Source organism: Rhinichthys klamathensis, unplaced genomic scaffold (assembly GCF_029890125.1).
Source record: "Rhinichthys klamathensis goyatoka isolate OS25496 unplaced genomic scaffold, OSU_Roscu_1.1 h1tg000231l_1, whole genome shotgun sequence".
Taxonomy (NCBI): Eukaryota; Metazoa; Chordata; class Actinopteri; order Cypriniformes; family Leuciscidae; genus Rhinichthys; species Rhinichthys klamathensis.
Window position 1 is genome coordinate 1197501 of NW_026606755.1, and position 19367 is coordinate 1216867.

General features: G+C 40.8%; 2 protein-coding genes and 1 pseudogene across 3 annotated transcripts in view; 2 read left to right on the top strand and 1 right to left on the bottom strand.

The window, feature by feature from the left end:
* Positions 1-6762, top strand: part of comta (catechol-O-methyltransferase a) — an 8536-nt gene extending 1774 nt beyond the window's left edge. Inside the window, exons 2-6 of the mRNA XM_056265299.1 lie at positions 806-977; positions 1948-2065; positions 3347-3540; positions 5507-5638; positions 6334-6762. Coding sequence (XP_056121274.1) covers positions 807-977; positions 1948-2065; positions 3347-3540; positions 5507-5638; positions 6334-6513 — 795 coding nt within the window. The 5' untranslated portion in view covers position 806 and the 3' untranslated portion in view covers positions 6514-6762. The remainder of the gene's footprint in view (positions 1-805; positions 978-1947; positions 2066-3346; positions 3541-5506; positions 5639-6333) is intronic.
* Positions 6763-7065: 303 nt separating this feature from the next.
* On the bottom strand, positions 7066-11392 carry abt1 (activator of basal transcription 1). 2 transcript variants are annotated; one of them, XM_056265298.1, is made up of 4 exons: positions 11254-11392; positions 10737-11118; positions 9869-10044; positions 7066-7806 (listed from the first exon to the last, which is right to left on the bottom strand). In XM_056265298.1, exons 2-4 carry the CDS (start codon positions 11101-11103, stop codon positions 7426-7428), a joined length of 924 nt encoding a protein of 307 aa, XP_056121273.1. In that variant the 5' UTR covers positions 11104-11118; positions 11254-11392; the 3' UTR covers positions 7066-7425. The 2 variants fall into 2 exon arrangements, with proteins under 2 accessions (XP_056121273.1, XP_056121272.1); XM_056265297.1 differs by having other exon boundaries at positions 11230-11392.
* A 2488-nt stretch (positions 11393-13880) lies between these two features.
* Positions 13881-17547, top strand: LOC130099586 (uncharacterized; annotated as a pseudogene).
* Positions 17548-19367: the final 1820 nt, after the last annotated feature.

The window sequence follows — 19367 nt, forward strand, 5'->3', positions numbered from 1 at the left end:
GGGCATTTTTCATGACTGTCAAAAAAATTGCATTCTCATCATAATGCAAACAAAGAAAGAAATTCACATTACTGTCACAGACAATACAAATAATACATTGTTTAGATTGTAAAATATTTGAATGGTAGAATTAGTTGTTCTGCCTTTATTTTGATTTAAATCAAAAATCATTGTGTTCAGACATGGTTGAATATCATTACTGTATTATGCAAATCTAATGAGAATAATTAATGTGAATAATGAGAACTCAAATGCAAAGTGTACATGCACATTACAACAATACGAATTTAGAAAATGTAACTGATATTTATATATATATATATATATTACATATATATGTAAGATATGCTGCTGCATAATTAGATATCCATAAATCCTGTAGCAGAGAGTTTGAGAGGAACATTTATGAGTTTCAGAGGAACATTTAAATGTTGAGCAAGCAATCTCATTGGCTGCAGGATCAGCAGAGGCCAATCAGCTTGTGCCTTGTTATAATGATGTGAATGCTTGCAGATCAGTCTACACCCTCTATCATGATCGAACTAGTCATTCAAATAATTACATACAGGCTTTATTATCTTTCAGTAAAATATAATTTATTATTTCTCACTGACTTTGTAGATCTAGCCTTTGACCTTCATCACATTTCCCTGATTTACACTGACGCCATGTCTGTTTTTGTGTAATTCTCCCTGACAATGCTTTGAAGTCTCATCCTTTGTGAATCGTGGTGCTGTTAATGTCATATTTTTTTGCTGACCTTAATCATTTATTCTCTTAGTGATCCTCTGTCTCTCTCTCTCAGGATGCTGTTGAGTTTGTTGGCAGTGGCGGTGGTTTCAGCAGCTGTCCTGTACGTCCTCTATCACTGGCTCATCCCTGCAGCTGTGCAGAACAGCGGCTGGCTGGCGCTCATCTGGCACGATGTCATCCTTGAGCGGGTCCTGAACATCACGACGGGATCATCACGACCTCAGGTGACCCTCGCTGTCATTCATACATACGTCACTCACGTGTGCAGAGATCATCCTGCTGTCAAAGAGGCTGATAAAAAAGTAACAAAAGGTGCCATGGCATTAATATGTTTTGGATACCATGTTTTGGGGCATGTATCATGGAAGTACTGTCTTGTACATGGTAGTATTTTGTTTTTGGTGAATTAAACAAATACTTTAAAACATTATTTAAATATATTTATTATTAAAAATTATATTATTTGGGGTCTATTTTTTTTTTTGCACTGTCGTTTCATCACATTTAAGAACATATTCCATTAAAAAATGTTTGCATTCAAAATAATTTTTTAGGTATTTATTATTAAATACTTTACAATAAGGTTTCATTTGTTAACATTAGTTAATGCATTAACTAACATAAACTAGCAATGAGCAATATATTAATACAGCATTTATTAACCTTGGTTAATGTTAGTTAATAAAAATGTTCATGTTAGATCACATTAACTAATAATAACAGATACAACTTTCGATCTTAAAAATGTAGTAGTAAATGTTGAGATTAACATAAACTAAGATTTATAAATGCTGTACAAGTATTGTTCATTGTTAGTTAACAAAGTGTTACCATCTTTCCATTATGAAAATAAAGCCATAACGCAAAGAGAAATTCTCGTTACTGTAATAATGATAAATTATTTAAATTGTAAAATATTTATACATTATGGTTACATAATGCACTTAATTTAAATAAATAAAAAATTCAAATGATTTTCATTATTGTATTGTATTAATAAGACTTTGGTAACTGTACCATGGTACTGTGACAGTCATTTTTTTAAAAGGAATGCTGATTAAACAGGATTATAAAACCCTATAAAATAGATTAAAATAATACTGGCCTCGTGTTATGTCTGTATCTTGCAAGTATTGTTCTCTGGCTTTGCTGAAGAACACTGGTGTTGATCATTTCTGATTTATATGAACACAGCGCATACTGAAAGCTGTTCAAAAGAACGCCACAAAAGGCGACTCTCAGAGCGTGATCTCAGCCATCGACTACTACTGCCGGCACAAAGAATGGGCCATGAACGTGGGCGATGAGAAAGGTAGCATCCTGTTTTCCCTTCCCTGCCTTCTTCTCTGCGCCCTTTCTAATGTTCTTACCAATTGCTTGATATTTTTTCCCTTGTATTATCTCTCTCTCTCCTGGTCTTGAGTAAATGGCCTTGAGGCAGCTCACAGCCGGCTGTTCTGAATGAGAAGTGATGGCAGTCTCCTGTCTACTGGGTCAATATGCTCTCTGCGTGACTGCACACACGCACACTAGTTGCATGAACAATGTGCAGCCATTGCATCCAACACAATGCACTAATGCATTATGGGACTGAGATTCATTTCACATGTGATCCAGAATGGGCTGTGAATCTATTTTATGTGATATACAAAGTTAGTATATTTTGATATTTGGTGATAGTTGTCAGACTATATTGGAACACGTCCATAATTTGAATTTGAGGGGAACTGGACTTCATGAATCCTTAAAAGAAAAGAATAAAAAAAAGAAGGGATGATTGGAGGCAATGGGCAAAAACACTGCAAAAAAGATTTTTGTCTTGTTTTACAGTTCATATATTTATAAATATATTAAGACACATTTACCTGAGAAGCAAAATAATCAAGATATTAGTTTTTGTTAATATTTTAAATGTTTAAATATTTCAATATTTTCCATTTTTTACTTTTACTTTAAAGTTTTAGCAATTTTGTCATTTTTATTAGTTTAAAAAAAAGTAAAGATGATATTTTAGTTTTAGTTATTTTAGTACATCAGAAGTGTTGCCTTGGCACGTCCTCCAGTTTTTTTTCTATTTTATTTGATTTAAGTTCGTTTTTGTTTTTTCGTTGTTTTTTTATGGTTTTAGTTTAACTGCATTAACCCTTCATCCATGGTTTATGATTAAATCAAGAAAAATATCTTCCAATGGGATAAAAAAAAATAACTATGTTTTAAGGAACTTCACTTAATTTTGAAACATATTTCGGACTTACTATCTTGTAATTTTTTATATCTTGTAAGTCATTTTGCGTCTCAAGTAGGCTAAATGTATTTTAATTTAAGTATGTTTAGACGTTTGAACTGGAAAACAAGCAAATACAATGTAAGAAAAAAAAATTGCACTGAATGATAAGCCTACTTTAGGCTTAGTTCTGAGTTTTTAGTTTATTTTTGTACTATTTTTAGTTTACTTCTGCAATCTGCGACAGCAGGCACTGATGAATCAATGCAGCTAATGGGGCAGAAAGGCCCTAATGATATTTCGCCTACGCCATTAGCCATCTCATTGGTTTGTTTTCTGAATTCAGTTGAGTTCTGTGTCTCTCTGAAGGGCTCATACTTGATTTAGTGTTGACGGAGGTGAACCCCAGCATGGCTCTGGAGCTTGGCACATACTGTGGTTACTCCAGCGTTCGTATCGCTCGACTGCTGTCCCCCAACTCCAAACTCATTACCGTCGAATTCAACCCAGCCTTTGCCGCCATTGCTCGTCAGATCATCGCCTACGCCGGCCTTCAGGACAAAGTAAGAAAAAAAGAGCTAGTATGCTATATTTGGAATAGAATATTGTGTGCTGCTTGTTGCAAACAGTATAGGCTACTGCTTACTAGTTTCTAAACAGTATATGTATGTAAATAAACTACAAAATACAACAAAGTGTGAAATTATAATATAATATGCTACATTTTTGCCATTTGACCTCTTTCCATTGCATGTTTAATTCAGCAAATGGCATCAAATTACCGGTAACAACTTAGCCTACAATACGGTTAGCCTACATTTGTTTACACATTAGTTAAAATTAAAGGGTTTGTGTTCACCCAAAAGTGAAAATTATCCAATAATTTACTCACCCTAGCCTAGAGCCACCCTTGGTGTATAATTATGACTTTCTTCTTTCAGCCAAACACAATTGGAGTTTTATTAAAAAATATCCTGGCTCTTCCAAGCTTTATTATGGGAGTGAATTGTAATTTTGAATCCCCAAAAAAGCGCATCCATCCATCATAAAAGTAATGCACACGGCTCCAGGGGGTTAATAAAGGCTTTCTGTAGCAAAGCGTTCTTGTAAGAAAAATATCCATATTTATTACTTTCAGGGTTTGAAATTAACTTTTTTACTCACCGGTCAATTTGGCTTCTAAATTTTTATGTTACCGGCCATTCAGAACTTCTACTAGCCAAAAAACAAAGAAAAGGAAAAAAAGAAGAAGAAATTGATATATATATATATTTATACAGTGAGTATATATATATAGGCCTATATATATATATACACACACTGAACAAAATTATAAACGCAACACTTTTGTTTTTGCCCCCATTTTTCATGAGCTGAACTCAAAGATCTAAGACTTTTTCTATGTACACAAAAGGCCTATTTCTGCATGCTCGTCGTCCTCATCGGGGTCTCGACCTGACTGCAGTTTGTCGTCAGTAACCGACTTGAGTGGGCAAATGCTCACATTCGATGGCGTCTGGCACTTTGGAGAGGTGTTCTCTTCACGGATGAATCCCGGTTTTCACTGTATAGGGCAGATTGCAGACAGCGTGTATGGCGTCGTGTGGGTGAGTGGTTTGCTGATGTCAGCGTTGTGGATCGAGTGGCCCATGGTGGCTGTGGGGTTATGGTATGGGCAGGCGTATGTTATGGACAACGAACACAGGTGCATTGTATTATAGATACCGTGACGAGATCCTGAGGCGAATTGTTGTGCTATTCATCCACAACCATCACCTCATGTTGCAGCATGATAATGCACGGCCCCATGTTGCAAGGAAATGTACACAATTCCTGGAAGCTGAAAACATCCCAGTTCTTGCATGGCTAGCATACTCACCGGAGATGTCACCCAATTGTTGCACATTTTAGAGTGGCCTTTTATTGTGGCCAGCCTAAGGCACACCTGTGCAATAATCATGCTGTAATCAGCATCTTGATATGCCAGCGAGCGATTTTATAGATTATCATGACAGAATATGCTAGATAGTTAACTCCACACCAGCAACATAAATTCATCAACTAACCATTCAGAGACGTCCTGTTGCATTCTACGTGTTGTCACTTCTTCTTGAGTCTCTCCATCTTTGTCTGACTCCGGTTTAAACAGAAAAGGCAGAACAGTTTCTGACATTTTAGTGCGTGTCTGCGGAGTAATCGGAGCTGCTAACGCACGCGAGCTCTTGAAACCCCGCCCTCTGTGACGGGAGCAGCAGCTCATTTGTATTTAAAGGGGCAGACACAAAACGGGTCGTTATTGAAAAAAAAATGTGGGATGTTGGAAAATAACAAAATCTTTTCTGTTAACCAAATGCTTTTTAATCTTCGCTATTGCTTCTCCACTGCACATTTGTATCATTCAAATGCCAGTTTTGTTTGAATTGAAGGCAGGAAACAGAACATTTTGTAATGCCAAACTAAGCGATTATTTTGTTGATACCAGCAGTGACATCTCAAAGCACTGAAAATATCTTCGTTGTTTTTTTAAAGGTTACTATAGTGGAGGGAGCCTCTGGTGATTTGATTCCTAAAATGAAGGAGCGATTTGGATTAAAATCTTTTGATTTTGTGTTTTTGGACCACTGGAAAGATCGTTACGTCCCAGATACTAAACTTCTTGAGGTAAGAAGCCCCAAAATTACACTGTTTACACACTTAAAACATAAAGGTTCTTTATTGTCATCTATGGTTCCAATGAACTTTTAACATCCATAGAAGTTTTCCACAGCACAAAAGGTTCTTTACAGTACCTGTTTTTCCAGTGGAAAACCCCCCTTTTGGAACGTTTATTTTTAAAGGGGTCATCGGATGCCCATTTTCCACAAGTTGGTATGATTCTTTAGGGTGTTCATGTAAAGTTTGTAATATACTTTTTTTTAATTCCTCAATGGTTGTGTAAAACAACACCAGTTTTCAAAAACAGCTTTGTTCACAGTGACCTGTTTAGGTGCATGTCTCTTTAAATGATAATGAGCAACCTCACTTCCATGGGGGGTGTCGAATGGCTGAAGGCAGAAATATGCTAATACGGGACAGTCCGTCAGTGGTCGTGGGCGGAGCATGAGCATTATGACATCATAGTGCTCAGAAAATCAAAACAGCCTGATTATTGAGACTGAGGATAAAAAAAAGGAGTGAATAGATTTTTTTCATTGTATGGTGGTTGTATCCACACACTCCAAAGACACATTTAAATGCAAACACCATATAAAAGTGAATTTTCATCCGATGATCCCTTTAGCAGTGTACTTTAACCCCTTTAGTAATCATCCTAACATAAGGAAAATTACAAACGTATTTATTTTATGACATTGTAGGACTGTGGTCTACTCAAAAAAGGCACTGTCCTGTTGGCTGACAACGTCATTTGTCCTGGAGCCCCAGAATATTTGAAATATGTGAGGAACAACCCACGCTATGAGAGCCGATACTACCCGTCCTACCTGGAGTACACCAAAGCAGAAGATGGCCTGGAGAAATCTGTCTTCTTAGGATGAGGAAGATCTCATTTTACAAGCAGATGTTTATAAATGGTTGTGTTAAACAGGGGCGAAACAAGGTGGAAATGAACAAGCCAATTCCTCTAAAATACCCAATGTTTCTGTCTTGTGATGCCATGTCTTCTAAGATCAGACAAACTGATCTTTTTGTCCTTACCAAAAAAAAAACTGTCACAATGTAATGCTGTGAAATGTCATTGTACACCATTTCTACTGACCTATGGTTTAAGATATTTTACAATACAATCTTGTGATATATTGTAAAATTTTTCAGGAAGGTAATTGTATTGTTTGATAAACATGAAAAAGTTTTTTTTTTTCTAAGCACAGAAGTCCTTCATATTGAGATTGTATTAATACAATAAATAAAATCATTACTTTTGGCTCATTACTTAGGACAATTTGTATCTAAAGACAATATTATTAATATTAAAATAATATGAATAATTGATATGACCCCAAAAACTCACCCAATGATCATTTATATGTAAAAACAAAGACTAAAAATAATTAAATAAATTACTTGAGCAAATTTAGGAAACAGGCAGGAGGTAGAATTAGAGTGCAATTTCATGAATAAACAATTTATTATGCTTTCAGAGGACATTAAGCCTCTTTTCATGGGAAAATGGAGCACCGTTTTCACAATGGTGGGGCGTTCTTGTGTGAGTTATACAGTGTTTTACTCCGAAAGTATGACACTGTCAATCAGAACAATCTACAAGAGGTTTACATCTGTTCTCTGACAGATAAAAACAATACAAGTAGAACATCGGTTCAAAGATTGAATGTTGAGAAGTATGCAAGCAATTACGAGAAGAAAAGAAAATGCATCTGAAGTAACCGCCAATACCACTCTTGTCTGCAGTATCACCAAAACCTGACAGTAACCTTAATGTTCTCAGCACATCATTCCTGGGCCCTTCCACTACTGAAGATCTTGGCCAGGAGGGAAACGTTTGACTGAGCTTTGTCCTGGATGGTTTTGCTCTTCTCTTGTGCCTTCTGGAGGTTCTTCTTGGATATGCCTTTGTTCTTAAACCGTTTCAGGTGGATCTCTTCTTCTGTAGAACGCTGTTTGTAGTCCCATGTCTTCTCCTCTACAACCTCTCCCTTCTTCTCCTTCTTCTTCTTTAGTTTGTCCAGATTCTGGCTCTTTTCCACACTAGCCAGGTAGAAGTTGGTCTCCTTCTTCGCCTGGGAGATTTCCGTCCTCATACGCTGGTGATAGACCGTCTGCTCATAAGCCAATCGCTCGCTGAGATGGCACCAATGGAACCGGTGCAGATACTTGATGAAAGAGAGAAAAGAAAAAAGTCATATATTATTAATTTTATATTGTACAAATTCAAAATTGTGGGTTATCTCTTATGCTGCAATTATTTGATCAAAATTACTCCAGTCTTCAGTGTCACATGATCCTTCAGATTCTAATAATCTTTTTATTATCAATGTTCCAACCATTTGTGCTGCTTAATAATTTTCTGGAAAACCATGATAAAACAAATTTCAGGATCCTTTGAAAAATAGAAAATTCAAAAGTACTGCATTTGTTTGAAATAAAAAATCTTTAGTAGCATTAAAAATGTCTATTGTAACTAGATACATTTAAACCATTCTTGCTAAATAAAAATAATTTCTTAAAAATAAACAAAAAACGTACTGAGTACTGACCTCAAACTTTTGACCGGTAGTGCAGTGGTGTAAATTATTTGAGTAAATGTAATTAGTATAGTACACTCCGATAGATTCGTGATGACGGATGACGAGTAATACAATTACACATTACATTCTGCCCCAGACTGAACCTTTTCTGCAGCAGTTCATTTCTGCTACAAAATAAGTGATAGCCATCTACAGGCCATTGAAGGTACTATATCTTGTGCGTTTTGCCCTTACCTAAACTTGTCAATAAAGCTACCTTGCACGAATGCAGATGCATTAGCATGTAGTTGTTAATCGCATGCGTTTCAAATATGAGATGAGGACATGCAGCCTGTGATGAGGTCCAAACCAGTGTAAGTGCAACATTATTTGATTGATGTTGAAAATAACTTTTTGAAGGATATTGGTTTACTTATGCCCTTTTTGAGAACTTGAGCTTAACTGGGACTTGAGTGTTTGTAGACATTTAAGACGCTGTTGTGTCGATTGCAATTTTGAGGTGTTCAGTTTTCTCTTGATTTTAGAAAATAAACGTGATTCCTCTCCTCCCAAATCAACTGTTTCTTGTTTTTCACTGGCATGTCTCTTAGGTGTTGAGGACTAGTGTATTTCTGAGCCTACATTCAGTATGAGTAAAATACTTAAAGGGTAAGTAACCCAAAAATGAAAATTATGTCATTAATGACTCACCCTATGTATGTACATGTGTAGGTATGTTTATAGGCGTATGTGTAGAATGTGTTTTTATATAAGTGTATATTTCATGCCCGTATGAGGGTACATATGAAGAGTTTGGTTCCAAAACGCGATAAACGCCATTAAAAAAAAAAATTAGTTACTGCAAAAATCAGTATTGTATCTGGTTGGTATTGAAAAGTCAATGTTTAATTTTAAGTAAAATGCGATATCCGCCGTGTTATTCTGTCATGTTTTCTCCCTTTCTTTCCAAACCGCGACAAACGCCAGTCTCCCTTCTCTGCAGAATGCGATATATCCGCTCTCAACCAATCACAACGGACCATTCCACGCAATGTAAACAGTAACGGCAGCGCCTTAAATACACCCGGCTTCCTAGTTTTTCTTATCTATTTTGTACTTTTCGATCAACAAACAAACAAAAAAATGAATAATTTTGACGGCATTGATGAACCTGTGGTTGTTTCTGCGGTGGGTAAGAAACGTAAGGCATCGAAATCGAATCATTTACGTGAGGAGATTAAGAAGATGAGGCACTCGGGAGGAGGAAAAATGTTTTCAATCTTCTTTACAGTTCTTAATAAAAATATTATACTAATAAACTTACGTTGTTGTGTATTTTCAACAGTTTCAATATGAAAAAAAAAACTTTTATATTGATTCAATGGAGGGACAGAAAGCTCTCGGACTAAATCTAAAATATCTTAAACTGTGTCCTGAAGATGAGCGGAGGTCTTACGGGCTTGGAACGACATGAGGGGGAGTCATTAATGACATCATTTTCATTTTTGGGTGAATTAACCCTTTAAAGGGGGTCCTATTTTGCCCTTTTACAAAGTCTTGATTTTGTTTTGGTGTATAGTAGAAAATGCTTTTATGCTTTATTGTTTAAAAAAACAAAACAATTTCCCCCATATTTTACATTATTACAGCACCTCACTGTTTCCAGGTACTCTTCACACCTCTGTGGCAGTGTATCTGTATTATGTACCTTGATGGACCACAGGTCACTGCTGAAATGGCTCCTCTTCCTGTTGGCCATGGGTGTGTTGTGCAGAGTGGTTGAGACTCTCTTGGCGATGCGCTTGTCTCTGAACTCCACCCATCCCTCAGTGAAACTGGATGATCTGCTCCCTGCCTTCTTTTTCTTGTTTTTTACACAACGATCTAGAAGAGAGTCCGATTTTTAGTGGGAATGTTGGTCAAACATGAAAACATGCACTTTCACACAGTAAGAGTGAAAAATTGATGCACCTCTCTTGATAGAAATAATATCACAACATTTATTACCATCAAGAGGTGCATCAATTTTTGGTCAAAAACTTGTTTTGACAATGCAAGAGTCCAGCACTCTGTAAAGTCTCCTCCAGCACATCCATAAGACTTTCAATTAATTAAAGGTCTGGACTCAGAGGTGTCAATTCATGAGCGAAAATTAGTCTTCATGCTCCCTCACAACCATTATTTCACAATTTGAGCCTGATCTTGACATTGTCATGTCTTCCTACATGATTATTTAAGAAATGAAAAGCTACACACTCCATAGGGTTTAGAAGAACTGGTGCCAAACACATAACATGCCAGAAACTTTATATATCCAAACAGCGGACAGTGTATGTGTGTGTGTGCATGCAAATATATATATATATATATATATATATATATATAAATAAATAATACATACACACACACACACACACACACACATAAATAATACATTCTCTCTCTCACACACACACACACACACACACACACAGGCTATACAGACACATACCTTGCTGTTCAAAAGTTTGGGGATGTTTTAGAAATAAGTCAAAAAGACAAGTCAACAGCTTTATTTCAGTCATGTAGTTTTTTACCTTCAGGCTGTAGGAAGATCCTGCCGATCTCTCCGTACACACTCAGCATATTCCGCATGTGTTTTGGTCTCATCCTCGGAGGGATGTGTCCTATATACACGATACCTGGAATAAGTTTCTTGCCCGTTGGTTTCTCAAGCTCATCTTCTTCATTAGTCCCCGCTTCAAGAGCTCCACCATCATCATCATCATCATCATCATCATCATCATCATCATTACCATCTTCACAGTTCATCTCCTGGTCAGCATGTTGGACACAGTTTGCTTTCTCCTCCTCCTCTGGTTTAGGGTCATTTAACTCTCCTTCACTGGCCATAGCTTGTGTTTCTAGGTCTGTTGTAACGTCATTCTTCTCCAGGAGAGCCATTACTGCATGTCACAACTATTACAGATTTTAAAAAAAGAATGCAGGATATCGGTAAAATCACACTAAAACAGATCTAATATATCTAATGTGACGCTGTACTCTACAAGCCAATACCTTCTCAAAAACACATTTATCTGAAGTAATTCTTACTTTAAAAGAGTGTTTCTTATAAAATATTGTCTTTATCCATAAAGATTTGAGTCCATTCCAATATGTTTTTGAGGAAAACTACAGAGATAAATCGACTCGTTCAACACATGTGGCGCAGAAAGTAGCTCTGACGTCTAAATCAAGCGTCAAGAAGACAGAATGGTCTTTCTTAAAGAGACAGAACTCTTTTTATATATATTGCGTCCAATAATATCCATTACAATCAATTTTATTATAGGGTTAATGTAAAATATATTCTTAGGACAACATTAAATAATATTCTAAACATATCAGTATTTAATATATCTCATCTCAGGCAATACTACGGGAATGGAAAATTATTTAAAGCACTCTTTTATTGTAGTCTTCATATTAAACAGTAGAGGGCGACAAAATACAGGAATTAAATATTGGAAAAAGGAAATATTGGGGCTAATGCATTTTACAACGTCATATAAAAGGCATCAAATAAAGAACTAGAGTTATAACGTGCAAATTTTAATGTTAAAACTTACCCCACACGTTTGCACATCATGATCAGTAATGTATTGCTGAAAAATGAAGAATTAAGAAAAATCTACTCTCAAGACGAGAAGATGGATGTGGCAGGGATGCAATTGCAACACATTGCATTTCTTTAATGATAAATGAATGTGATCACAATTATTCAGCATTCTCAGTAAAGATATTTTTTTTGTCCGAAAAAATATAGGTATAATTATATATATATATATATATATATATATATATATATATATATATATATATATATATATAATATTGTAATATATATATTACAATATGTAGAAAAAAATGATTTACTGTCCAAACTTATGATGATTTTGAATTTAAAATTTGAAATGAAGCTGTATCGGATCAATTAAAACATTAACTATGAAATATAAAGCATTTAATGGGATTGTTAGTGCTGGAACATATATACGTTTCCTATACCAAAAAAAAGAAATAAAAATTGTGGTTATTTTTTATAGAAGCCTCAGTTAATATGAAGAAAAACCTACAAAAAATGTCACAAATTCCCCAGGTCTTCTTCTCTACTAATTTATCTTTCAGCTACAGTAAACTTAAAACCAATCATCAAAAATTCATTACTGCATTGCTGGTATAAATAAAGACCTGTAAAATAATGGCACGATGAAAAAGGGGGGATGTTTAGAAGCGTTCAAAAGAAGTAAAGACATACTCGTCTACCGTTATCCCCAGGAGTGTGTTCCTCCCTGCAGGGATGCTCGGCTCTATGCATGGCCATGTGCCCGTCACATGTGGGTTCCTGCATTATTGAAGAGGATGGCTTGGGTTTACAGAGAGCTCTGCAGCAGTTCTGGCTCTCTGGCACATCTGTCTATTCACATTTAACCCCGAACACCAGGGCCACAGGCTCAAGGGATTCATCAGAAATGGCATCCATCGCTAAGCGCCGCGGAGGAAGACGCAATCTCCTCCTTAAACCAGACACTTCCTACTTAAACTTTGCTTCTGTGCCCACGGAGAGAGCAGTGTTTATTTTAGCTCATGTAATACAGGAGACCGGGGCTTGTTGTCACACAAGGAAGATTCCACATTAGCCTTGACAATTGATAATTGTTTAACTTTTTGGCAAAATGGCAGTTCTCTTTCATCATCTCGTTTCGAGATCCACCTATGGGAAGGGCATCCGTACCTGACCTCTGCAGAAGCATCCAATTGCACCAAGTCTGGCTAACAGACAGAAGCGCGCAGCCAATGCCAGGTGAGGCCACACCCCCTTACCTACGGGCATATCACAGCTGGGCGCGCTGCTATTCCTCAGTTGACATTCGCTTCTCGCGATCTCTGCATTGACACAGTTCGGTTGGATTAACGTTACGCTGCTCACTTTCGAGTCTTCAGGAGGACATATCGCCAGATCAGCCTCCGCCAGACGTGAGTGACAGTCGTTTCTTCAGCCTATCCGCTGTGTTTTTTGCATCCGGAGCCGCCCGAGCTCTCGCTGTCCTTCACATGCTCCTCCTTTACATGGCTGCCCGCCACGGATTTTTCCGAGTTCTTCACCGCTGGCCCACCCATGGCTATGTGACCGTCTAAACAGCCGCTTCCCCCGGGGAACAGCCTATCACGACGAGCCTGCCCGGCCGCGTGTGGTGCTCTCATCGCCGCTATAAGGACCCTCTCGTTCTGCGCGGTCTGCTTGGGCTTAACACGCTCAAGCTTTGGAGAACCCGGGGAATTGCGGTCATTGTAATTGCTGCCCATGTAGCTTTTACTAAGCTGGCTTTTAGTTGCACGACACAGCGCGCCGTGCTCGGCCTTTCTGACTCGGAGGAGAGACACGGTGATGATGACGCGCTACCGGGGGACTCCCGGAGCGCCACCTCTCTAAAATATTTGAGCTGACATCAGCCCAATCCGCATTCCCTGAAGAGGACATCTTCGCGGGAAAACCTCACTGTCGTTGACGAACCGGTCGGTTCCGGCGACGGGGATGACGCGGTCCTTTTAGCGTTCCCTAGGCTAGCGTTCACGCGGCTTTGCCTCCGTCCATCCTCCTGGAAGTTTGTGAGCGAGCGGCCGTTCGTCTCAACATTGTGTGGCCAGCTCCACAGAGCGCCACCGACCAGGATAGGAATATGTACGACGGGTAAACGCTGGGACCACCGCCCAGTCTGAACGGCTGGAGCGTCCCGCTAGACTGTTAACACGGTCTCACGGGCCTTGATTTGTTACGATTACGTGTTGAGGTTTTCAATTTATGCCTTCCTAGGAAGGCGGTCCCGAACGCAAGCGGCCTGCCTGTTGTTCGACCATTGGGAGTAACGTTAACTAACAGGGTCTCCCACCTACGGTCGGTTAATCCCCTCTCGTGGCTGCCCAGCCCGTATGTTAGTGGACGTTGTGTGTGTGTGTCCCCCTCCCCCCCACAACAACAAGTTACGGGGGAGGGGGCTGTCGTGAGGAAAAGTACATAGCAGTGTTACCACACCGCACGCACTTGGTTCCCCTCACCCAGTTATTAAAGGCTTCGGCCCCAGTGTTTCCCAACACAAAACACACACATTACTAAACAACACATTTAATAAACGAATCAAATGAATTCGTGCAGATTTATATATCTGCCAGCGGCAACATAGAGAGCAAATCTCTCTGATCCCATGCATGTCGCCCTGAGTCCGTCCACAAGAGATCGCCATTGCCTCATAAATCAACCAACTGGGCTCACACAGCTCAGTTGCGGCTGTCCAGCCGATGTGTTTTTAGTGGACGTTGTGTGTGTAAGGCCCCTGTGTTCCCCAACACAAAACACACACATAACTAAATAACACTTGAAAAAAAAAACGCATTAAATAAATCCGTTACAGAGAGAGTTTCTCTCTCCGCGGATATTATTTTTCTGCCTGCACTTGAGACTGCCCAGTTCATGTGTTCAGGAGATATGTGTTTTTCCCACTTTTGGGGGCACCTTGTGAGGGAAAGTTCAGCACAGTGGACACCACACTATGTTTCCCTCACTCTGTCAATAAAGGCTTCGGCCCCAGTGTTTGCCCAACACAAAACACACAAAGCTACGAATCAAATGAATTCGTTTTGGAGAGAAGACCTCTCTCCGCAAAGAAAACTTCTCACTGCAGAGAGAGGAAATCCCTCCAAACCCTTGCATGTCGCCTCTAGTGTTCCCACTAGATGGCGCCTTTGCATCACAAATGAACCAGCTGGGCCCATACAGCTCCGCTCCGGCCCGAGCGGGGGCGCTCGCGAGTCACAAAGCGGCTTGGCAAGCCGTTTCAGCGCCCGAGTGAGTTTTTGCGTACTGTAACCCAGGGTTACAAGCTGCAGTTTGCAATAAAACCTCCGCATTTCAACGGCGTTCTCTCTTCTCACACAGAAGAAAACGCCTCACACATTCTGAAAGAGGAAATCTCCTCTCTCCTAACAAGGGAGCGATTCAGATGGTGCCACCCAATCTGATAAACCATGGTTTTTATTCCTGGTATTTTCATGTTCCAAAAGGCGTGGCGCCCCCCCGCCCTATATTGGACCTTCGAGTGTTGAACAAACATTTGAGGAAATTCAATTTCAGAATGTGACACAAGCCTCTCTCGCCTGTGCCATAAAGCAGAATGACTGGTTCACATCAGTCGATCTGAAAGATGCTTTCTTTCACATAAGCATCTACCCTCCACACAGGAAATATCTTCGTTTCGCCTACCAAGGCGTTTGTTACAAATTCACAGTTCTTCCGTTCGGGCGCAATTTGAGTCCCCGAACTTTCTGTCTGTGTGCGGAGGTGGGCGTGGCGCCCCTGAGACTATCAGGGCTGAGAATTCTGACTTACTGGCTCATCATAGCCAAATCAAAGGAGAAGGTGTCGCTGGACACCGGCCGGGTGCTCGCGCACATCACATCCCTCGGGTTCAAGGTGAATGCGAGCGAAAACAATCTGACTCCCAGTCAGAATGTCATTTTCCTGGGCTTGGAATTGAACTCAGTCTCCATGCGAGCGCGTCTCTCTCAAGAGCGCGTTCGCTCGCTGATGGACTGTCTGTCTCAGTTCAGTGAAGGGGCGAGAGTACAATATCGCACATGCCTCAGGCTGCAGGATCTCATGGCTTCATCTATCCAAGTTGTGCCATTGGTCTCCTGAGAATGAGAACGTTCACGAAATGGGTTTTGTACACTACATTTCAGCCCGATTTGCGATCTCTGCCGCTCGGTAACGATGACGCGCGCCTGCTCGGCGGCCTTGCGCCATTGGGAGAGCGAGAACTTTTACGCACGGGGAACCCCCCCTCGGGACGGTACGATGCGAAAAGTTTTGACGACAGATGCGTCCTTAACAGGCTGGGGAACCACCCAGGAAGGCAGAACGGTGAACGGTCTGTGGCTGAGCAGACTACGTTCAGCGCACATTAACTATTTAGAGCTTTTACTATTTGGAAAGCTCTGAATCATTTTCTGCCTTGCCTGCAGGGACATCCTGTTCTAGTACGGTGCGATAATACCACGGTAGTGGCTTATATCAACCGTCAGGGTGGCATGCGCTCGTCGAAACTCCACGCTCTAGCTTACAGGCTTTTGGTGTGGAGCAGACAGGTTTTTCTGTCATTACGCGTGACTCATGTCCCGGGCATTCGGAACAGAGGCGCGGATCTGCTATCGAGGGGAAACCCAATCCACGGGGATTGGCGTCTTCACCCGCAGATAGTGGAGAGGTTATGGATGAGATTGGACAGGCAGCCGTAGATCTTTTCGCCTCGCGCGAAAATCACCATTGTCCTATGTTCTTCTCGCTAAAGGACATGGACGCGCCCCTCGGGGCAGACGCACTGGCCCACCCATGGCCCAAAGTGCTGTTGTATGCTTTTCCTCCCCTGTCCCTGATAATTTTCACACTGGCCAGGGTGAGAGAGCACGGCCTGTCTCTCATTCTGATAGCACCCAGGTGGCCCAAAGCCCCATGGCTGGCAGAGATTATCCCTCTGTTATACGCCGAGCCATGGCGCCTCCCCCCTCGCACGGACATACTGTCCCAAGCCAACGGGGAGATTTACCACCCCTACCCGGACAGGGTGGCTCTCTGGGCCTGGCCCGTGAGAGGACGAACCAAAATGCACTGGGGCTCCCGCCACATGTAATCGCCACTACTCAGAAGGCCAGGGCCGTTTCCACGCGATCCCTATATGGCTGTAAGTGGCAAGTGTTCGAAGGGTGGTATGATGGGCGTGGTTTCACATCTTATCAGTGCTCGGTGCCTGATATTTTGTGTTTCCTGCAAGACCTCATGGAAAGAGGCAGGTCCTTTTCCACTATTAAGGTCTACCTGGCTGCGATTTCAGCCTGTCATGTGGGTTTTGGGGCTCCACCGTCAGGCAGCACCCTCTAACCCGCAGATTTATGGAGGGTGCACGCCGCTCTTTGCTGGTCATCAGGAGATCTGTTGAATCTGTCCCAGAGTGGGACCTCTCCATGGTGCTGGAAGCGCGGTCTCTGTATCCTTTTGAGCCTCTGGGGAGTATTTCCCTTAAGCTGCTGTCCCTCAAGACAGCTTTGCTCTCGGCCTTGGCATCTGCTAAACGGGTCAGTGAGCTACATGCACTCTCGGTTCACCCCTCGTGCGCCAAATTCTCCCAAAGTGGAGATAAGGTCTTCCTTAAGCCTAACCCGGCCTTCATGCCGAAATGCTTCCCTGCGTTCACGTCAGAGGTTTTGGAGCTATCCGCTTTTCACCCTCCACCCTTTGCCTCCCCGGAGGATCAGGGGCTGAATGCTCTGTGTCCCGTCCGTGCTCTGCAAGCATAATGACCAGGACCAGTGCTTTCCGCAAGAGCGACCAGCTCTTTGTTTCAAGGGCTCCCCTGCACAAGGGGAATCCCATTTCAAAGCAATGCCTCTCACATTGGCTTGTGGACGCTATACTATGGCTTATGAAGCAAAGCGAGTGCAGCCCCAAGGGGCATCAGAGCTCATTCCACAAGGGGCTTAGCCGCCTCTTGGGCTTTGTTCAGGGGAGTGCCACTGCAGGACATCTGCTCCGCGGCCAGCTGGGCCTCTCCTCATACCTTTGAGCGTTACTACCAGTTGGATGTCACCAGAACTTCGGTGGCACACTCGGTCCTAGAGGTAGGGTCCTCTTAGCCCTTTCCCACAGCCCCGTTTGGTTAACCAACGAGGAGTGAATGGGTCGGCTGGCCATGTTCATTCCTGTCACCAAGCATTCGCATTCCTTCTTGGGTTTAGCTATGTGCATTGGTGGTGCGGGGGCCATTATCATGTATGTGTCTCATGCATGTTTCATGCCCTGCTTGTCCACAGCAGTTAGCGTGGCGGAAAACTTGCAGGGTCATGTTTGTGGGACGTGTCAGGCACCGCCTCTCTGAGGTGACCGTCCTTCTCTGGCCTTCAGAACCTCACTGTGAGTGTATTGGGCAATCGGGGAGCTGTCCATGTCTCTCCCATAGGTGGATCTCGAAACGAGATGATGAAAGAGAACAATAGGTTACTGTCGTAACCCCGGTTCTCTGAAACATCGAGTGGAGAGATCCACCAGCTTTGCCCCGCTTGCCGCACGAGAAGCGAATATACTTACTGAGGAATAGCAGCGCGCCCAGCTGTGATATGCCCGTAGGTAAGGGGGTGTGGCCTCACCTGGCATTGGCTGCGCGCTTCTGTCTGTTAGCCAGACTTGGTGCAATTGGATGCTTCTGCAGAGGTCAGGTACGGATGCCCTTCCCATAGGTGGATCTCTCCACTCGATGTTTCAGAGAACCGGGGTTACGACAGTAACCTATTGGTTTCATTGCAATAACAGTGTGTGAGTTTGAATGTTTTGGTAGAATTCTCTTATAATAAGGCTGCATTTATATGATCAAAAATATAGTAAAAACAGTAAAATATTATTACAATTTAAAATAAAGGTTTTATATTTTGAAATGTAATTTATTCCTGTGATTCAAAGCTGAATTTTCAGCATCATTACTCCAGTCTTCAGTGTCACATGATCCTAGAAAGCATTCTAATATCCTGATTTTCTGCTCAATTATTATTGGTGCTCAATTATTAATGTTGATTCTTATTATTATCAATGTTGAAAACAGTTTTTGCTACTTAATATTTTTCTGGAAACTGTGATACATTTTTTTTCCCGGAATTCTTTGAATAGAACGTTCAAAAGAACAGGGTTTATTTGGAATAAAAATCATTTGTAGAATTATAAATGTCTCTTTACTGTCACTTTTGATCAATTTAATGCATCCTTGATGAATAAAAGTATTACAAAATCTTATTACTGGAGTAAATCTTTAACACAAAGATTTGTTTAGACTTTGATGTCATCATTCCTTTTAGACTATAGTCTGTCATTTTTCAGATTTAATTCTAACTGCTATACTTTTTAAATTCTTTTCTCATAAAAACAGCAGATGAATATTACAGTTATTTCAGTGCATAAAAATGCAAAATAATATTCTGTGGAAAAAAATATATAATGTGCACAATGGCAAAATGCTTTGAACATGCAGTATCTGGGTATATTGCAGGCGCATTATCTTACCGAGCCATTGCGGACGGAAATGATCACTGACATCATGACAGAGGAAATGTGATGTGATACACAGATGGAC